The sequence below is a fragment of the Miniopterus natalensis genome, chromosome 3, assembly GCF_054644295.1.
Source record: "Miniopterus natalensis isolate mMinNat1 chromosome 3, mMinNat1.hap1, whole genome shotgun sequence".
NCBI lineage: Eukaryota > Metazoa > Chordata > Mammalia > Chiroptera > Miniopteridae > Miniopterus > Miniopterus natalensis.
In genome coordinates, this window is record NC_142083.1 from 45,615,496 (window position 1) to 45,637,199 (window position 21,704).

Below are 21,704 nucleotides of genomic sequence, written 5' to 3' on the forward strand. Positions count from 1 at the left end.
AACTCAACTGTGGTCTCAAATTTAGATGGAAGTCATATATCAGTATCAAATATCTGATTCTGACGGTTGTATTGTGATTATGGAGGAGAATGTCCTTGTTTGGTGAGAAAACACACTAAAGTATTAGGGAGTTAAGGGCCACTCTTCGAGCAATTTACTATCCAATAGTTGAGCAAAAATTTTAAGTCCTTTGTACTGTACTTGAAACTCTGCTGTAAATTTACTTCTGCCACTTGGTGCTCATAGTCTGACAGGGAAAACAAGCCTTGAACAAGTAATTATAAGTGCAACAGAGGGAGCTGTTTAACTGTAGAGACTGAACGAAGGCCCCGAGAAGGTGGCCTTTATGCTGAGGATGTAGTGACGCACAGGATTTCCTGGGTGATGGGTAAATGAGAGTGTCTGGGGGGCGGGGGGGGGGGGGGGGGGGGCGGATTTTGGACTTTGCCAATAGGATAATCACTAGTTTGATATAGCTGCCCAAAATCCACTAGACATGTAAAGAAAGTGATTACTGATGATGTCCACCATCAATACCAATAGTTTAAACTCCTCAATGGTTAAAATAAATTTACTGATAAATTGTTAAAATGTGTAAAGAGTAGATTAAATTTTGAAAGAAAAATATGCCATAACACTTTGATTTTAAATAGTTCCTTCCCTCAAATTCAACATATTTTCACTTAGTCAATTTTTGAAACAATCCTGTTAAGAAGTGGTTTAAGGCTATGACTTCCCAAATTCACATAATTCTTAAGGTATAGGGTGAGGACCATGTACTTAATTTTTCCCCCCAATTAGTTTACTTTCAATATTATTTTGTATTGGTTTCAGGTGTGCAGCATAGTAGTTAGACAATCCTACACTTTACAAAGTGCTCCCCCCGATATTTCCAGTACCCACCTGGCCCACACATAGTTATTAGAATATTATTGACTGTATCACTGTGCTGTGCTTTGCATCCCCGAGACTATTCTGTAACTACCAACTTGTACCTTGTCCTTAATTTTTAAACACCTATCCCTAATGCTTTTTTAAATTACTTGCATTGAAACTGTCAGCCATATTCTCATAGCATAAAAAACATCCTATCTTCTTCATCGCAGAAACAAATACATTTACCAAGTATGAGTAGTGCTGAGAAGCCAGGACAAACAGAGAGCTGCGTCGCCGGATCAGCGTCAACTTGCCCGCTTTCCCGCTGTAGCCTGTCCTGTGTCCCTGCTCTTCCGCTGTTCGATGACTATTCTGCTTCTAGGGAATTTCGGACCTTTCCCCCTGCAGTTCACTCCGAAACATAAATGAGCTGCTTCCACGATTCTTAACCTAGTTTTAGTTACGTATCTCTCTGAGAATTATGAACCCCTCCTCAAAATAGTCACACAGAACCATTTGCATGAAACGTTGCGTTTGCTGAACACTCCCCCCTCTCAAGGTCACCAGTGCACCCCAGATTTTGAACCCCTCGTCTTCCAGGCGCCAGTGGCTGACTGTCTCAAGTTCATCTCGGCGCGAGCCCTGCAGGCGGGCTCCGTCCGCCTCGTCGCACAGCCAGGGAACGGGCGCCGCGAGCGGGGGCCGGGAAGGGCGGCGCGTCCCGCCGGCCCCGCCCCGCACTGTCTCGCCGGGAACAGCGCGCAGCCCTCCGCTCCCGCGCCCAGACCTGGCCCCGCCCCGGGGCGACACGGCGCAGTCGGCTCCCGCACAGGCCCGGTCGCAGCCGTTCCCGTCACCTGTGAGAAAGTCTAGCGGAGCGGCCGCCCCTCGGGCCGCAGGGGATTATTTTTCGTCACCCTCTTGCTATGCGGCTCTGGAGGCCGCTTCCTAAAGGCCAGCGGAGCTTCTAGGGTGGCTGGGAGCAGGGTCAGGAGTTCCCGGGGAGCAGGCGCCTCGCCCCCACCCTCCGCACGCCGGGCGGACAGCGGGCCCGGGCTGGGCGGGGCTTCCCGCGGGGCCGCCCCCCCCCCCCCCCCCCCCCAGCCCAGCCGCTCCTCTGCTTTCCCCTCCTCTCCTCTCGGCGCTAGATCCTGGCAGCCAGACAGGATTTGGGAATAACAGGTGCCACATAACTGAAACGCGGGCAGGTGGACACGTTACTTCACCCGGCGGTTACTTTCTAAAGATCTGTATGTCCAACCCGAAATGAAAATGTTACTTCCTTGTACTTCTATGCACCCGCAGCCAGACGGACAAATTTATTACTGTTTGTCTGTTTAACTGATTTTTGGAGCAGGCGGGAGCAAGAGCTTAAGTCCCATTAAACGAATTAAACATGGGCACATTCAGGTCTTAGGGAACCTGAAACAATTAGGTTACCTCTTTTAAGAAAAATATGTAATCATGTATATAAAATTAGGTTAAAAATAAATAGTATCTTAAAGGCCACATAAAATCACAATTATTACAACATTGAAAATACACAGATATCATAAAATCCAGAAAAATAACATTTTAATTAGGTGTCACATCTCTGGGCCAGCATCTCATGACATGAAGCTGGAAGAGTCAATATGGTGGGAGTTAGGTACATTCTGGAAGCCAGTCCTATGCACGAGCGACAGGAAAACACATCAACAAACCTCATAAAACCTGAATGGTATACACCACGGAATACTACGCAGCTGTAAAGAAGACGGATCTCCTACCCTCTGGGACAGTGTGGATGGACCTGGAGAATATTATGCTAAGTGAAATAAGCCAGGCAGAGAGAGACAAACATCACATGATCTCGCTTATATGTGGAATCTAAAGAACTCAATAAACTGATGAACAGAAATGATTCAATGACATGGAAGCATAGGTCAGACTGACGAATGTCAGAGGGAGGGAGGAGGGGGGTGGGTGGAGGGGGAGAGAGTAACCAAAGAACTTACACGCAGATATGCACAACCCAAGGACACGGACAATGGTGGGGAGAGGGACTGGGGAGGGGGATGGGACGGGGTGGAAGGGGTCATTGGGGAGAAAAAGGGACATCTGTAACATTTTAAACAAAAATAAAATTTTAAAAAACAAAAACCTGAATGACATGTATCTGTAATTCACCTTCCCTTAGCTGATGCCCCAGCCACTCGGATACCATCCAGCCTCAGGAGCAGCGCAAGGGGAGGGGTTGCCCGAATTTGAGTCAGCCGTTTTAAACAACTGCAAATTTTGCAGAGAATGTTAAAATTGGAAGAGATCCAAGAAAACAGCTGCTACGCCTGTCTTCATTTTGCCTAGTCGCAAATAATTACCTTTTGAGACCATCACAGAGCGTTTGCCTTAGGGCCAACTGTGGGCTCTGCAGTGAGACTGCCTCTCCCCCCTCAGGACAGAGCTGGTCCCTTGCTCCACTGTCTCTAATCTGGACCCCATCTCTAGGCTCCTCTTTGTCTCTAGATGAATATATGGTCTATACACTTGGTGTTTTCTGCTTTGTGTTTCATTAGCAACTACAAAATAAAGAGTTTTAGGAAAGCGACACTGAGATAGACCACTTATATTTTTTCTCTTCTTCTTATGAATGAGGAACCCTGATCAATGGAAGTTTATAATCCAGATCCCAGACTTCTAAAATAGTGGTTTAAACGGTGCTATCCCCATATCTATGATTCTAGAATATATACATCTTTTCCTTTCAATATCATTCCAATTGCTAAGTTTGAAGTTTCTCCCTTATTACTCTTAACATTAAGAGTACTGATAACTTCTAACATCTTGCTTTCTTACCATTCGGCCACACAAACTCCAACTTTCAAGGCAACCTTTGTCCTTCATAAAGTTCTCTCTAAAAATTAAATTTGCATCAATCCTTTCCAAAGCATTTACCACACTGTACGGCAACCACATCTCTCAACTAGGGCAAAGACTCTTGTTCACATTTAAATATGCAACACACATTATAGTAGGAAATAGAAACCACGAAATGTTTGCTGGGAAAACTAATGCACATTTGAATGAAGGACACACATCACTCAAACATACACTTAGTTTATAGAGGTGTATCAGTGAGAACATCTGGAACTCTGCCTTGCTTTTATAATGTATCTGTTACCACACGAGGCAATAGCAGTTGTAGAAGCTGATGGAGGTTCCCATAACCTCAAAGGTTAGTCAGCAGAACTTCCAACTCTTGTAATCTAAGAGGAAAAACACCCCAGCTCACTCCGCCCTAAAGCAAAAACCCTGATGAATCTTTCTGGGTCCCATTATGAACAGATTCCTACCACTCACCTTCTGATCCATTGCCTTCTGGAAGGTCCTAGCATTTCCTTTTACCGCTGGTGCCAGATGAGACTGGGAAATCTTTGCTTTTATTTTACTTGGGTTGTTGTTTTTATTTCCTTTGCTCAAGGGAGCCAGAAAGTATTAGAAACCCATTTAGACTTTGAAAAATATGTAGATTTAAGAGAAACACCACAAAGCAATAGTATTTTGGCTCTACCCAGCAGGAGGAGATTTCTGTGTTTTCAGGAACTGAATTGGTAAAGGCGGTGTGGCTCTCAGACTTTTTGATTTCAGGGCCCAATAATCAACTTTTTATTGTAGCATAGTAGACCAAATCTATTAGCATCATTCCAAAGCAAAAGATATTTTAACATCACACACACCACAAACCACCTTAGAAAAAAGAACAATCCATTGTATCAATTTAGATTCATGAAAACATATCCTATTCTCCTTATCTTGCTACAGAAGAGCAAATACTCCATTACATTCAGAACCTATGAGCTCTGTTCTAACTCACTGAGCATTCCTGGAGGCTAATATTTACATGATTTTAATAACCTGTAGATAAACTTCACATCTATTTTTAAAATAAGCTTTTTCTTTTAGAATAGCTTTAGATTTACAGGAAAATTGCAGTCCAGAGAGCTCTACATATCCCATACCCAGTTGCTCCTGTTAACATCTGACCGTATGACACCTTTATCACAACAAATAAACCAATAGTTTGTTCAGATTTCCTTAGTTTTGACCTAATGTCTTTTTTTTCTTTCTGGGTCCCATCTAGAATACCACATTACCAGTCATTATGTCTCCTTAGTCTCCTGTAGGCTATTTCTCAGAATTTCTTTTGGGGGCTATTCTTAAAAGTTCTGAGAAGTACTGGTCAGGTATTTTGTAAAATGTCTCTCAACTGCCATTTTTCTGACGTTTCTCATGATCAGACTGGTGTTAAGGGTTTGGACAAAAAAACCACTGAGGGAAAGTGGCATTCTCATCACCTTACATTAACGAAACTTACTGTTGAAGTTAATCTTGATCACTTGACCGAGGTGTCCCCACTGTAAGGTTAGCTACCCCCCAGACTGTACTCTGTAAGAAAGTCCCTATGCAAGTATTTCTGTCCTGAGTAGTATCTCATTGCAGGCATGTGGCAGGGTGCTTATCTGTTCCACTGGTGGGTGCTCGGGCTGTCTCCCATCTGCTTATTATGAGTAACGCTGCTATATTCTTAAGTCTTTCTTTCTGTGAGTGCATTTTTACTTCACTTGAATAAACATGTACAGGATTGCTAGATTCTCAGCTAAATGTATTTTTAACTTTATAAGAAACTACGGGAACTTTTTATAAAGGGGCTGTATCATTTCCAGTGTGGTTGTACCACAAAGTGGGACTCACAAAGCTTGAGAGTTCCAGTTGCCCTGTCAGCATCATGGTGTCAGTTTTTACTTTTAGCCATTCCGGTCGGTATATAGTGGTATCTCACTGTGGTTTTAATTAGCATTTCCCTGACAACGGATGTTCCGTGACACATCTTTTAAAATAATAACTGAATGGAAACCTGTCTCTGAACAGACTCTTGGTGAGAAACAGTCTCTAGGAAGAAATTGAAACCCAAAGTGGGGGTTCTCCACTTCTGGCCAAGAACTAAAATACTGAACAAAATACACAACACAAGTTTTCAGATATTGAACAGGCAGCACAGAAGAGTGATCCCTGAAAGCAGGAAAATTAGGCGCTGAACTGACTGCCCCAGCTTACGGACTGAAGTGTACGAGCCACAGCACAGAGAACTGAAACAGCCGAGAGCCTCCCTGAGCTGAGAATCTGGTGAGGAGAGCGGAGGATCAGAAAGGAGTCGCACACAGAGCTCCAGAGGTTGGCAGGATTCTGATCAATTCATTGCTTCTGAGATTACCCAATGCGGGGGAAGGACCACCAGAAAGGAACAGGCAGAACAATCATGGGGAATCGAACAAGGGTGGGAAGAGGCACCAGCCAAAATGAGAACACTTTCCAATACATGGGGCACTGGTGGAGTACTCAGAAGGATATTTCCTCAGTGGTGGGTAAAAATTAGCACTAAAAGGCTGCTCTTGTCTTCAAAGCAAGCCTCAAAAGAATCAAAACCGTCTCCTACGTTTCCTAGTAACTTAACTGCATCACAGAACAAAGCTCAGGAATAAAGAAATACAGAAATATCTGGTACCCAACAAGGCAAACTTCAGTGCCTAGCATCCAAAGACTTTTCAGGAATGCAGAAAAGCAGAATATGACCGATAATCAGAAGAAAAGTCAGTCAACAGACACAGTTCCAAAATGACACAGAAGATAAAATTATATATTTTGTATATTCAAGAAATTAAAGCATAAACATGTTAAGGAGAGATATGGAGAAAAGATAAAAGATCCAAATTGAACTACTAGAGGTTAAAAAAATAAAGGTCTGAGATGAAAAGTAACTAGATAAATTGAGCACCAGATTAGACTTAAAAAAAAAAAAAATTAGTGAACTTCAAGACATAGCAATAAAAACGATCCAAAATGAAACAGAGAGGAGGGGGGGAAAAAACTGGAAAAAAGTTAATAGACTGTCAATGAGTTGCGGGACAAATTCAATTTAATAACAGACGAAAATCTTTTATTTAAATTGCTTTACAAGACAGTAACAAATACAGCTGAATAACTACAAAGATGATACTTCTAAATTCTCAAATGGAATGACAAGACCAGAAAGTGCTCTTCTACTTAAAAAGCTAAAACTGAAATCCACTACTTCTGCCAAGGACTTTAATATTCTCAAGCATAATCAATACTTAAAGAGGCAAAATAAAACCTATTATCGACTTTGATGTATATGTCTGATCATGTAAATTGAAAGCTTTTTATGCTTAATCCACTTAGTGCTATTATTTAACATTTTATGTAACCATTCTAATCTTTAAGAATCTAGCACCCTTTTCTTTCAACACATTCTTTTGCAGAAAGAGCTGTCAAAAACTTATTGTAAAATTCAATAACGCACTGCAACTGCATTTCTACTCCTCAGGATGGAAAAGTTAGTCTTTAACTCAACCTGCGATAAAAACCCAGTGATCTAAGAACCTTATTGAACTTGTACAAGAATAAAATAAAACCTGTAACAGGACCACCATATTAAAATTGCTAGAAGTTGAGCTCCTTTTATTGTGCTTTTTTGGTCAACTGTGAAGTGTCTACTTAACCTTTTGGTCATTCTTTAATCTTTTTATTTTTTGTGGTAGTTCTTTATATATCCAGAACAAGTCTTTTGTCTCATATTTTGCAAATATTTTATCTCAAAGTATGACACCTTATTTTCTTAATAGGTTTTTTAATGAATTTTCTATGAAAACTTATTATTAAAGTACATTTTATGGTTATTGCTTTTCCTCAAAACCTTTGACAACCCCTAAAATTATCTAGTATTTTCTTATGACTACTTCTAAAAACTTTATGGATTTAGCTTTTGCAATGAGGTATATGGTCCCCCTTGAATTAATTTTTGTGAATAGTGTGATGTAGGGATTGTTGGGTGGGGGTGGGGAGGAGGTTGGAGGGATTGAGAAAAAAAAGAGAGAGAAAAAACTCATGGACACAGACAACAGTGTGGTGATTACCAGGGTGAGAGGGGTGAGGGAAGATGCAAGAAGGTACTGGGGGGATAAGCGGTGATGGACAGACTTAACTTGGGGTGGTGGGCAAACAGATGATGTGCTGTGGGATTGTGCACCTGAAACCTGTATAATTTTGTTAACCAATGTCACCCCAATAAATTCAATAAAAAGAAAATAAAAAATAATAAAAAGCAAAATAGTTTATGGGGATTCCTTGATATAATATATATGCCAGTTGAAAGCACCAATAAATGTCCAGTAAAGAAAAAAAGTGGATATCCTATTATTCCACTGCCAACTGTTGAAATGACTCTGCTTTCCCTATTGTTGTAATGTTGCTTTTAAAACTTTATTAAATTTTAAAAACGCTTAATAATTAAAATTTTTAAATTAAATGTCTTGGTTTCTATAATTCAGTTCTTTCTCTAGTGTTGATATTTGGTTTCAACAGACTATTCACTTGACAGACTATCAATTTTAATGACATCAGCCACTTATCCAAAACAGGTAAGCGGACCAACTACTATAATTTAAAGATGTGGAAAAAATTATATTTCATGCTCTAAGAAATTGTTAAAAATAGAAATGAAAGAACAAAAATACACATAAACACAATTACAGTAATTCCTATATCTTATCATCGCTACTTATTTGAAGTAATTCGAACACGATTTCATCTGTTTAGTTTTTAGAATTTTCTATTCCTAAGTACAAATTGTTTTTCTGTAGAATTACATAAAGAAAAATGCATTCCAAATAAAATAAATGTTAAAGCTAATTTTTGCAGAGCACTATTTTAATACCTCTCATTTTTAAAATTTCGGTAATGGGTACTTAATATACTCAAACTGTGTCATACAGTTAAAATGTTGACATTATCATAATCTGTCCTCAGCCCCGTTACCCTTTGTGTAATTATCTTTGTGTAACAGATTATCTGACAGATTAAAGAGTGGTGGGAAAATTTGTCTGCCAAATGGACATATCATAGTGCTCTAGGCTCTTAAAACTCTTGAAATCCTTTGAGTCCCTTAAAGGTTCTACTGAAAAAATAAAATGTAAACATGTCCAAATTAATTTAAAAAGCACTTGACAGAGAAAACACAAAAGTAGACTCGTGAGATTATATTTGTTGCATGTTTTACTATTTATTAGCAAAAGACGGTACTTAATTCAATGGCTATAATCCTTCCTGTACAATAAACCAACTGAATAGGGGAATACATAATATTGTCCATCTTCTAAAAAACAACTGCAGTGACCTCACAACTAGCCAATTCCAAGTAATCAGAGTGTTCTGTTCACCAATAACTATAGTGAAATAAGAAAAAAACAGTACAATGATCCACATTTCCTTGAGAAATCACCTTCTTTCTCAGTGAGGCTTTGCTTCAATGCTCTAAAATTTTAGCTTTATGCCTACCATCCCTTCTCATTGCCCCCACCGTCCACTCATGAGGTCTGACCACTGCCTACCATATCCTATATTTGACTCACGTTTCTCTTTGTGCAGTATCTGCATTCCCGACTAGATTTTTGGTTCCTCGAGGGCAGGGATTTTGAAGTTTTGTTCACTGCTGTATCGAGGGCAGTCTTTGGAATTTTATAGGCAGTCAAATATTTATTGAACTAATAAAATGAGTACAAACAAAAATATTCCTAGAGAAAACACTCTTTGTGAAATCATTTTTTGATTAAAAATAAATGAATGTCTTCTAACTAACATGATGTATACTCATTCCTGAAACCAAAACTAGCTATTCCATTTTTCTCATGCTTTACTTAACAAAGAGAAATTGATAGCCAACTTAGAAATATATAGCCTTTCATTTAATGTAAACTCTTTATTTTATTTAACATGATAAAACTGAGGCAACAGTGATAATTTAGTTCTATTTAATTAGGTTGAATACCTAATAAGTGCAAAAAGTAGTTCATTATAGGCAGAAAAGGGATGAGAAGAGATGTTTCTTGAGTCTGAACATTCTGTCTACAAAATTATGCTGCTACTTTATTTTGAAAATGAAGTATTTTACCAAATGGAAGAAGTGAGGGGAATACACACGTATAGGGGGAAAACAAACAAACAAATGGAATAGAAAAATATAAACTCTCTCACTCATTTAAGATAGGCCCATTCAACATAAAGTTTGTAGTTAAAGGAAGTCCCTTAGTAAGAGAAGACAAGCATATGCATTATATCTGGTTTTTCTCTTTTCTTATAAATAAGACAAAAAAATACATGAACATTTTACCATTTTAAAGAAGAGAAAGATTGATATCAGCCTTCTGACCATCCTTAGTGTCCATGTCAGAGTATTCATGGCACATATCCAGCTCAGTTATAAACCTAAGGTATAGACATAATGAGATGAGTGGGAGTTAAAAGATGAGATTGTGTGACTATTTGAGACACTGGGTTCAAGCTCTTGGATCATAAGTGTGTTTAAGTTTGATTCTTTAAGCCACCTAAAGCTCTGTGAAGACACAAGATGATCCACATTCAAAAACCACTTAGCTTTATTTTGCTGAATAGAGCCATACACCATGATAGACCATTTTTAATTATGAGACGGCTCAGAATGTGTGTATAAATTCAGAGAATGTTGAGACCCTATGCTTTGTAGTACTGAGAATTTATTTGAAAGAATAAAATCTATCTAGTGAAGTTCCAATTATAGATTTCATAATGAATTCTACTTATTGCTTCCTGGACCTATCAATTCCATTAATAGATGAATATCTTTTCTGAATCATAACTCAAGAAGAAATGTCAGTATTTCAACAGTGATATTTATATGAGAAACAATAAGACAATGAGCCCATTCTACTTGGATGCACTGGTCATTCATACACAGCAATTGGAATTCTGGGGAAAATACCAAAGATAATCAATATGTATACAGGTATTAGGATAAAATTATATGCTTTTCATTTCAGACAAACCAATGGGGTAGGAAGGAGAATAGAGCTCTGTGATTTTAATAGTGCAAAGGGCAGGGAGGGGGAGGAGAAATGAACAAATTATCAAATAAAATTCCACAAATCATACAAAGTAAGATTATAAGGATTCCAAGTTAATTTGGAAAAAATATATAATAAAAGTAACTCTCTGTTGAAGCATATTACGTTGACTAGAGTCTGATATAAAAAAATAATTCTACTAAATTCTAATTTAGGCTATTAAAATATCATTTGGAATCATTTTGCAATACATACATATATCAAATCATTATGTTGTACACCTAAACTAATACAATATTATATGTCAATTTTATCTCAATTAAAAAATATTATTGGATTTACATAAAGTACAAACCCTTTTACACTTGAAGAACATAATTCCTGGTACAAAGACAAAATGCATAAATAAACCAGTTAGTAGTTATAACCATCATTCTCTTCAATTTGTTTTGAAAGGTTTAAAAAAAAAAACGAAACCAAACCCATTACTTAATGTTCAACTGGTGTGAAATTAGTATACTTAGGGAGAATTCAAATTTAAAAAGAGTGAATCAATAGTATTTTAGAAATACATGCTATTCCACACAATAATGAATTCTGTGCCTTTCCCCCCACACAAATGCATTGTGCAATCTTTGAAACTCAAAATAATAACTTTAATAATTTTTAAAATGTAGCTCTTTAATAAAAATGGTTATACCAAGTGAGATTCTTTTCAAGTTCAACATGTGAGAACTTTCACATACAAAATAAATGTTATACTTTGTTGTAATCTTATTATAAGATATTATAAGAAACTGATTTTAGTGATGCTAATATATCTCAAGATATATATGGAATGCTTCTTTGTAAATATACATGAAGTATCATTAGGCTATATGAACAATTCACTTCAACCAAAGAGTTTAAGCCAACTTAAGCACTTATTATTCAGTCTTTTAAAAATTGGCTATTTCCAAAATATTTAATCTACACCAAAATGCAGAAATTTGCTGTATTGAGATTATTCAACTGAAAGTGAATGACAAGCCTTGAAAGTAATTCCAAAAGAAGTTTCAAAATTGCTTTCAATAGTAACAATAGCACTGAAAAATATATATAGCTCCTAAAGACAGTTATACAAAAGAATAGCTATTTATAAATTCTACTATTTGTTAAAAAACACACACACAAATCTGCTTTTCCCTTATTCATTCCCTTTATAACCCTTCATTTTGGGTTTTAGATATAAAAAGCATTAAAAAGAAATTTCTTTTCATTTTGTTTAAATTTTTCAATCAAATGATCTCAATTTCTGAACTGTAAAATAAAAATTTAACACTTCTAAGTCTGGACACTACAAATGTAAGCAAGTCCTATTTAACACAGATTTAAATAGTAACTACAGATTTGCTTATAGAGTGGGAAAGATTCTGATTTTTTGAAAATGACCGAAAAAAATTTTCATTTGGGAGAAATCACCTAAGTATTTATAAAATATTAACTATTCTCACACAGGCAACACAAATAAATTGCTTGCTCTAATAAATTTTCAAAATGTATTTTAATCTCATTCCAAAAAGAAAATGTCTAGATACAAATACATCTCATTCAATGTTTTAACATACATTCAGCAACTTAAAATATATCCAATATTTTCATCTTTTATAATCTCAATATATTATATATTTAATATATAATATATACAATACATACAGGTAGTCAGCAGGATTACAAAGTAATTTTTTTAAAAGTCTGATCAATAGTGATAAATAGTTTTAGATTACTAAAAAGAACTATTTAGGATCATAAAACAAAATAAAATATGGAACGCCCAAAACTAACAGCAAGATTGCAAATGTTCATACAGCCAGTCATTTTAAAAGATCCCTCAAGTTGGATAGAATACATTTTGAAACAATGCTCTTGCTACTCTCAAGCAGCAGTACTTGTAGATAGTAAGCATGTACATCTCCATTAAATTTAGTATTACTATGCAGCTTTCTTTACTGTAATATACAGTAGCTATTTCTTCCTTTCTGTTGGACTTTTTTTTTGTTATTGGTGTTTGAAGAGTGACTAATGTATTACCAACAGAAGCAACTTTAGCTCCTTTACCTCCTCTAATACATGGCTCAGTTTGAAGAGTTTCCTATAGGCAGCCACATGAATGTTAACAGTACCTTAATACCATTAAGAGCAATCAGTAACTGGAGTCATATGAAAAGTTTCAAAGACTGTTTCAGAGGTTTCTGTAAACCAAGGTAATCCCTTGTAGATAACCCTCTCACATCAGTTTATACAAGGAGTTAAAATTTCCAATGCCACAGTATAGTACTTAACAATCTACTCTGTAATTTTACATATTATACCATTAATTCACCTGAGAATACAGAGGAAGCCACTCAAACAAGATACTCTGATATGTTTCTCTTTTCCTTTGTATTTGCTTTCTTCTGGTTTTTGCCAGCCCTTCAAGGGCACAAATATTTGAATCCAAAGTGTGACTTGGATATTCTTTTTTGTTAACTGAGACTCATGCCACAGTGAGATACTGGTGATAGAAAAGCCCAAAAAGGCTTGTAGAAAAGAGACAAGCAGCAATCCACCAGGTTAGAAAAGACAGAAGTCCTCGAAAGAGCAGCGGAGTGAAAATGTTCTTTAAGCTGCTCAGTGCCACTGTTATTTGTGTAACAGTTACCTTCATCTTCCCATCAGCATTTGGTAATTCAGAGTAAACAGAATTGGATGGTAGACTATTATCCACTGGCAAGGTAGAGATAGATTCTGGATAAATGCCCCAGGAATGATTACCTAGAAAATTCAAGACACAAATACAACTTGAAGAATAACTAATTCCAAAGCTTCTCATTAAAAATAATAAATTTTTTAACATATTTAAAATTAAGAACAAAAATTTTAGTGGCACAGCAAATCATTTTATGTTAAAAATAAAGTAAAATAATAATCTTTCAACATATCTAGTAAAAAATTCATTTAACTTGCCCAGCTGGGCGTGCTAAGTGGTTGAGCATCGACCTAGGATCCAGGAGATCGAGGTTTGATCCCGGGTCAGGGCACATGCCCAGGTTGCGGGCTTGATCCCCAGCCGAGGGTGTGCAGGAGGCAGCTGATCAATGACAACTCTGTCATCATTGATGTTTCTATCTCTCTCTCCTTTCCTCTCTCTGAAATCAATAAAGATATATTTTTTAAAAAAATTTTCATTTAACTTGACCAGACTATAATCTGGCCTCATCAGAAGTACATATAAAAGCTACAAGTGTAATTTACTTTTAATAACTGTGCTAAAATCTTCTAAAATAATAAAAACAATTTTTTTCCTTATATATGAATCAACTACCTCTACTAAAGTGACAGGGATAGACTCAGTAACTTCTCAGAAATCTTTTCTTCCCCTAGAATATTAGAATAAATTTCTTTCTCAGAAACTATCTATGATTTCAATGTGAAAGAGTATTAATAGCTTCCAGAACTTTTATCATCATATACTTTGCAATGCTGGATAGGATATGAATCACATAATTTACAACTGAGCTTCTCCTTTATGTTCCATAGATTCCTAAAGGACATTTCCATCTATCATTAGCTCTACGGTATCTACTAAGCCCGCCCAAATAATACTTTTAGTTCCTGTAGCTTCTTAAGCCCCCACACTGGCACCAAGGAAAATGATCAATACAACAGTAGACAGTTCTTGAATAACACCACATGTGGACTTGACACCTCAGTAAACAGACTCACGGGAGAGCTAACCTTGTTCTTCCAGAGAAATCTTTACTCTTTCAACATAAATTATCTATAAAGTAGAACTCACAAAAGGGTTCTGTAATTCATATAAGTTTAGAAGTACCTGGTAATAATTTAAATATTAGGTATTAACAAAACCTTAAACAGTCCTTTTATAACACAAAATAATTAAGATCAACAGTGCTCACTCAAGTTATTCTGTAAATTTGGAAATTAACCTTTAGTAAGCAATTTTTATAAGTAAAGCATAATAAAACCATATGGGCCTGAGTTTTCAAAATCAAAATGAGAAGTCAACTTCTAAAGCTAAAAGTTTCCTATGTTTCCTCTCCAAACTTTTAAAGAGAGAAACACTTTTAAGAGGCACATTTATATTTCTTTGTAGGTAACAAGAGGCATTATTAACTACACGTAGAAAGTAAAACATGCTTCCCACTTGCCAGGGGTCACCTACCTAGTGTCTTCAAAAGCAGAGTTGTGTGAAGCAGCATCACCAGAGGTGCCACATACTGAAGTGCGATGACACAAAGGTAATAAAAGACTCGAGCCACCTGCAACCAACAACATTCTTCAGTGTCTAAGGTGGCTGACATGTTATGAGTGAATTAAACTCCCAAGTAATTGTCAAACTGAATTGTTTAAGAGATAAGAAATCCTTTCATGGAAAAGAAACTAAATGGTAATAAGTTTGTACTTCATAATAAATGCCCCCAAACTGACTTCAAAAGGCTCAGTTTTTTAAAACGTGAAAACATTAAAATAACTTCCTTAAAAAGGTTTAAGTGGTTAATATAAATTGGAGAAAATAACCATTAAAATTTAAATGGTATATATTCACTTACATTTCAAATACAAAACAAAATGATAAAATCTCTAAAGACAGATACCTAAAAAATATCAAACTAAATGACAGTAACAGGAGCATAAACCCTTCAAAAATAAAAGCATCAATTCCCCACCCCATCCTATATGAGCATATCTGACTGAGGTCAAATTATAGAGCATGAAAATATATAAAAGGAAAACAGAAAAATTTTGAATCTTGATAAACACTCCTGATCTATAAATGAAGTAAAAAACAGGGGATCTAACACCAAATCTCTTAAAAAAAGAAAAACACACACAACCCGATTAGAAGTCCAGTCCACTATAATAGTGGAGGGATTCCTAGCACTTTCTTTCTCTGGAATCCCCATAAGTTAAGTATTTACATTTCATGTTCAATTCTTGGAATAATGTTAAATAGAATAAGTGTAGTCGCTAAAATCAATATTTCCTACCCTTTAATTCATAAAGGTTTGACAATATATTGTAACGTCTTTCAAATCAATAAGGGGTCTCATTTTAGCAACAGCAGACATAGCACAGCTTATACCACACAACTGTATGGTACTTAAAGCACTTAAGGCAGGAGGAAGAGGAATTAAGACCCTTTCTCCACTTGGCACCAAAATCAGATCAAGGTCTCTTGATGTCTGTATAAAATCATCCCATTTATTTACAATAAAAATATTATAAAGTAAAATTACAATCTATTAAAGAAAACTAAATCCTTTTTTCTCTTTCAACACGGTATTTGTTCTTTTTCATTTTAACTGGAGTATAAAACGCACCATTTTCTGTAGCTCCACCGTACGTATTCGCCCTGCTTCTTTCTTCATCTGATCCACACATTTCTGGGCTAAGTTTAAGTAAGCTTGCAGGTGATTACGCATCACGGCCAGCCGCAAAGCGCACAGCAGGATTATTAACCACAGTCGCAGAGTATCGAACGTAGCTTCTGTCATTCTACAGACCAAAAAGGTGACATGATGCTCTCAAAGATCATATTATGCTCGCAGGCCAGTTATATGTGTTAATGTTGACCCTATGGCCTATACCTAGAAACCCATACTTAGCTACTGTTGGAGACACAAAGCGAAAGTATCCCACTCTGTCACACACTTACCTGTAATACTTTCAGTTGCATAACTGGACCAGATAGACAAATGTGTCATGAAAGTAAAGCAGCAACAGATATCTAGAGGGGAAAAGTAGAGCAGCACTTGGGATCCTTTTCTCTATGTGCCTTCCTCAATGGAAAAAAATTGGCTATGAAATGAAGTTGAGTGCTCTGAAACTAGAAACTAGTAAAAAGAAGAGAACCACTGGAGACGGCCTGTGGCACTATCGTGGCAAGGAGTCTTCTACAGGGTGGGGGAGGGGGGGAGTTGTTCGTATAGAAAATAATACAATAATTAACAGATAAAACAAGAATTAACTCTGTGTTTTGTGTACTCACAACTGTAAATCTACTTTTGCCCACCCTGTATTATGGCCAGAATTTTCTCTGAAATATACATATATATATATATTTGAATAAGATCTTTCACTCTGCTGAGTTACTGTTTGGGATCATAGAAAAAATCAAGGTTCTGACACATTATGAAGACATCAGATGCTTCGGATTCCTGTCCAAAAAGTCGTTTATCCTGCTATGCGCTGAAGATGGCTCAGTTTCTAAGCAATTCCTCAAGGCTAAGGTTAAGACTCCAGGTGAGATGTAACCTTTAGGATATTTTTTTCTTTCGGAAACTAGACTACTGGTGAGGATTCCTTAAAGGACTTTAGAAATAAGAGGCGATGTCCTTTTGCAGTTTAATGTTCATAAAACCATGGTTCTGCTTTGATAAGAGGATCATATTGTAATTTGAAAGTAATGACTAGACCATGTTGGGCATCTATTCTAATCTCTAGCACAAATAGGGTACTTAATACCTGACTATTGAAATGTGTGAAGTGATCTGCCATGTACGATCAGGAATGTACAAGGGTCTTCCTCAAATTTTTAAGACCATGAGAATAAAGTGGATGACTATTTTTAAAAAACCCACACACATGGAAAAAGGTAAAACACCTTACACACTTCTCCCCAAAACAAGTTCTATTATCACGCCTTCCTTCTGTCCATCTCAAGCACCTAGAAAAGGAACTAAAACTACAATACAGAAGTTGTGGAATTGTACAGTCTTGTTTGAACTATCTGTGAAATGGACGTCAGAAACGGGGTGGAACAAAGGCTTTACTATGTATGCTCTCTTTTGGTTTCCTTTTCAGAAGATCATACATGCACAGGGATATAAAAATGCCAATAGGAAAGCACTGTTGGTTAAGAAAGATAAAGGAATCATTTTTTATCCCTTCGTTTCCATTCTAATGAACGAGAGTAAGGAGATGGTCAGGCATCTGAGGCTGACAGAATGCAAGACAGAAGGGCATCCACAGCCTTGAACCTTTCCAGGGGGCTACAGGCAACACTGTGCTCCCTAGAGCTGTACATCAAGGAGGCTTGACTGGCAGCATGCTGAAGACAGCTATTACACAGACTTTGAGGGTGACAGGTAATGAAAACGAAGGGAATAGAATAAAGCAGTGAATCAAAAAATATTTGCTCAGTTTATGAGTTCAGGATTTAGGATAATAGTCATTAAATAGTACTTCTAATTCAGATTATTTAATTAACTTCAAAAAGATTTGATAAGTTTATCTAATGGGGTATCTCAGGAAGGAGCCTGAGCTGGGACAAAATATGTAAGTAAAGAAGAGGCAGAAGACATTTCTCCAAAATCCTAAAGTCATTCTAGGTTTCACTGTATATAATCTTTTGGTTTTCTTCTTACAAGGTTACGAGAGTAAACCAACTGTTTGCCCACATTTTACTTTTTTGATGCTAAGTCAGAACACACAAATGGGTTTAAATACATTTCCGGGTTGAAACTGCATTATAACCACTTTTGCTTCTGACTACAAATAAAGACCTTTCCATAAACCATTTAGTCCATGTAATAGGCGAAAAACCTGTCACTTGCTTTCTTCTTCATCCCATTTTCTTTGATTGATGGGCAGCCATTCCTTCTCAATCTACCACATGGACTTTGGATTTTAAGCAAAAATTTAAAATCACCTTTGTCTAATCATTTAATGTAATGGTCTAACAAATAGAGAATAGGATAGAGCAGAGCCAAGGCTGTGATTTTGTTTGAACTGCTTACCCAAATGGGTTAGAAATGGGGATGGAACAAAGGAAACAATGATCCCAGGTCAAAGAGGATCCTAGGTCTTCAAGAACAACAAAATTTTCCTATATATACACACAAGGGAAAAATTCTATATCTCCATTTCATTTAAGCAAGTGCTACTAACGATTTTCTTTCCTTCTGTGCTACTAACCTTAACAAAGTTTAGTTAGGCTGAAAGTGGGAAATGAATGTTGGTATAACCACCAAGTACTTTATATATACCAAATCTAACTGAAAACCTTAGCCAAATGATTTAACTTTTGAGTCCATTACTTCATCTATAAAATGAGATGAAAACAGCAATCACACACAGAATTACTGAAAGAATAAACGATAAAATATGTAAAGTATCGATACCTAGCATAATAACTGGTATATGATGGATACATCATAAATGCTGGTTTTCTGTTTTCCTAATTAAACTAAGGCAAATGAAAATTTAAAAAATCAGAGAACATAATAAAAGGAGTATAAAATCCAACTTCTATGACCAAACTTCAAAGAAAGACTGGGGATGCTTTCAGCATCAAAAACTTGAGTTAAAGTTTCTCTGAGACTTTGTCTAGAACCCTGGGATTCTCAGGCTGTACTCTCCCTGCCCCTCCAAATACAAGCAAAAGTTTATTTAGAAAGTCACAGAGGCAGAAGAAGGGAGTCGTGGAAGAAGTGAGCCAGCTGGGCTGTGAAGGCTCAGGAAACAAGTTCAGAGACAAAAGAAAAGCTCTTGGAGCTTAGGAAAGAGAAAGGCATTCGTAACTCAAGCCTGAAGTTAAAAGAAGGGGGAAGTTCCTGGCATGGGGGGGGGGGAGACAGAGAGAGAGGGAGGGAGGGAGGCAAGAAGGGAGGGAAGGAGAGAGAGAATATGCCACTTTTAAATACTTTAATGAATGTGCCAAGTTAAAATTACCATTTTAATAGTGTGTGGGGGGGAAACATTATGACTTATATGGATACTGCCCTAGTTCAATAAGATTAATTCTTTTAAAAAATGTTACGGCCCTGGCTAGGTTGCTCAGTTGGTTGGAGTGTTGTCCATACACCAAAAGGTTTCGGGTTGAATTCCTGGTCAGGGCACATACCTAGGCTGCAGGTTCAGTCCCAGGTTGGGGCACATATGGGAGGCAATGATCAATGCTTCTCTCTCACATAGATATTTCTCTCTCTCTCTTTCCCTTCCTCTCTCTCTAAAATTTAAAAAGAAAAAAGTTATGTTCACCACTGATTATATACCCCAAGACAAATTTTGTACTGGGATCAAAAAGAAATATATAATATAAAATGGATACTGTGGAGTCAATGACTACTCAAGGTTTTCTATTTTAATTTTGATGAGGCAAAACACTGACTTACAACTGGTTGCATTATTTGTGTACTTTCATTTAACTCCAATGATAACTTTGTGAGGTAGATACTATTATCTTCGTTTTCCAGAAGGGGAAACAGAGGCTCAGTGAAGTTAAATAATCTCCCCCAAGTGACAGTTTTAGTGAAGAGCAGAACTGGGGTTTAAACTAGCTCTGTATAAATCTTTCTATTACTTTAACATCATTTCACAAGGCTAATGAGTTAACATATCAAGTACATTTATTAATGCCCTTTAATAAATTGTGTGTTTCCTTACCATCTTCTTCTGTTAAAATATAGTTGTCTAACTGGGGAAATATGACCTAATATTAGATAATAAAGTTAAGGCACTATTTTTAAATTTTGATAGGTGTGATGACAATATTGTTATGTAGGAAAATGTCATTTTTTTAGAGGTACATAGTAAAAATGTTAAGGCTATATCTTACTTGAAAAACTACATCAAAAAACAAAGCAAAAAAAAAGTGAAGCAAATATGGGAAATGTTAATAACTACCATGGGGGCTTCATATATGAATTTTGATTTATACTTATTTTTTCCTCCATAACTTTCACAATTAAAAAATAAAAGAACTACACAAAGTATCTTTAAAATAGGCATAATGACAACTGAAAAATGTCAGATAACAAATGGACAATAAATGAAAAAGCAGAAAAACTTTTAAGTGCATAAAATAATGTTAATGCAGGGTAATGATCATTCACATTCATTAATAAATAGCACAAATTAAATAATGACTTGTAGCTTCAATTTCATAACACATTTTTTTAACATTTCTATTATTTCAAAAACAGTGTCCTAATATTTTCCTTAAAAGACTTAAATACAGTATATATTATTATTTATTATATAATGAAACAAAAACTAGCCCTCAAATACCCATACTTACAAAGGGACGCTTTCTTTACCCAATGGTGGGTTCATAATGTAGTCTTTGGTGATTGGTTTTACCCAGAGCAGAACCATAAATAAAGGTGCCAAGAAGTTGATATGAAGTAATGTTCTGAAAGTATATACGAAATAAACATAAAAATCCAGAAACAAAACACACTAGTAAACTACAGAAACTTGGGACTTAGAAAATGAAGGTAAAAACTTATTTTCAGTATTTTATATATTTAAGGTACTACTATCACCATTATTTTATATTTATCACTATCAATTAATACTGATTTAAGCCCTTGCAAAACTACTTCATTGTCTTAATTTTCAGATAAGAACATTTAGATTCAGGGAAGTTAAGTGACTTGCTCATGGAAATATTACAGGTCAAAAGCAGATCTAGCACTAAAATCTAAATCTGTTCATTTTTGGTCTATTGTTAAAAATCCCCTCCTATCTTTCTGAGGTACTGAAATGATTCTTCAACTTTAAACAATCAATGAATACAAAGAATTTTCAGTATACAGAAGTCATCTTTTGATACTTTTCGGTGTAGCTAAAACAAAACGCCTCATCATTTACAAGCAAGAGATAGTGATGAGCAAGGTCCCTAAAACTAGAAGGCAAACAGGAGATGGAACCTATTGTAATAACTTATAACTAAGGAAACTTTCCATATATAATGATCATGTATATTGTTTTAATTATGTTGTTAAAAGTAAGAACTCACACACTTTTATTTCTTCTTGGAGTATTACAAACATACATGAAATACATTTCCCTATTTTTTACTAACCGAAGAAATTTACATTACTCCCAACAAAGCAATATACCTTAATG

At 36.3% G+C, this 21,704-nt stretch overlaps 1 protein-coding gene across 3 annotated transcripts in view; it reads right to left on the reverse strand.

The window, feature by feature from the left end:
• Positions 1–10,810: 10,810 nt before the first annotated feature.
• The window catches only part of TMEM161B (transmembrane protein 161B), a 64,994-nt gene continuing 54,100 nt past the window's right edge, over positions 10,811–21,704 (reverse strand). For all 3 annotated transcript variants that reach the window (XM_016210323.2, XM_087815439.1, XM_087815440.1), the window contains 4 exons: positions 20,872–20,985; positions 16,172–16,346; positions 15,013–15,109; positions 10,811–13,601 (listed from right to left, as the gene is read on the reverse strand). In XM_016210323.2, coding sequence (XP_016065809.1) covers positions 13,324–13,601; positions 15,013–15,109; positions 16,172–16,346; positions 20,872–20,985 — 664 coding nt within the window. In that variant the 3' untranslated portion in view covers positions 10,811–13,323. The remainder of the gene's footprint in view (positions 13,602–15,012; positions 15,110–16,171; positions 16,347–20,871; positions 20,986–21,704) is intronic.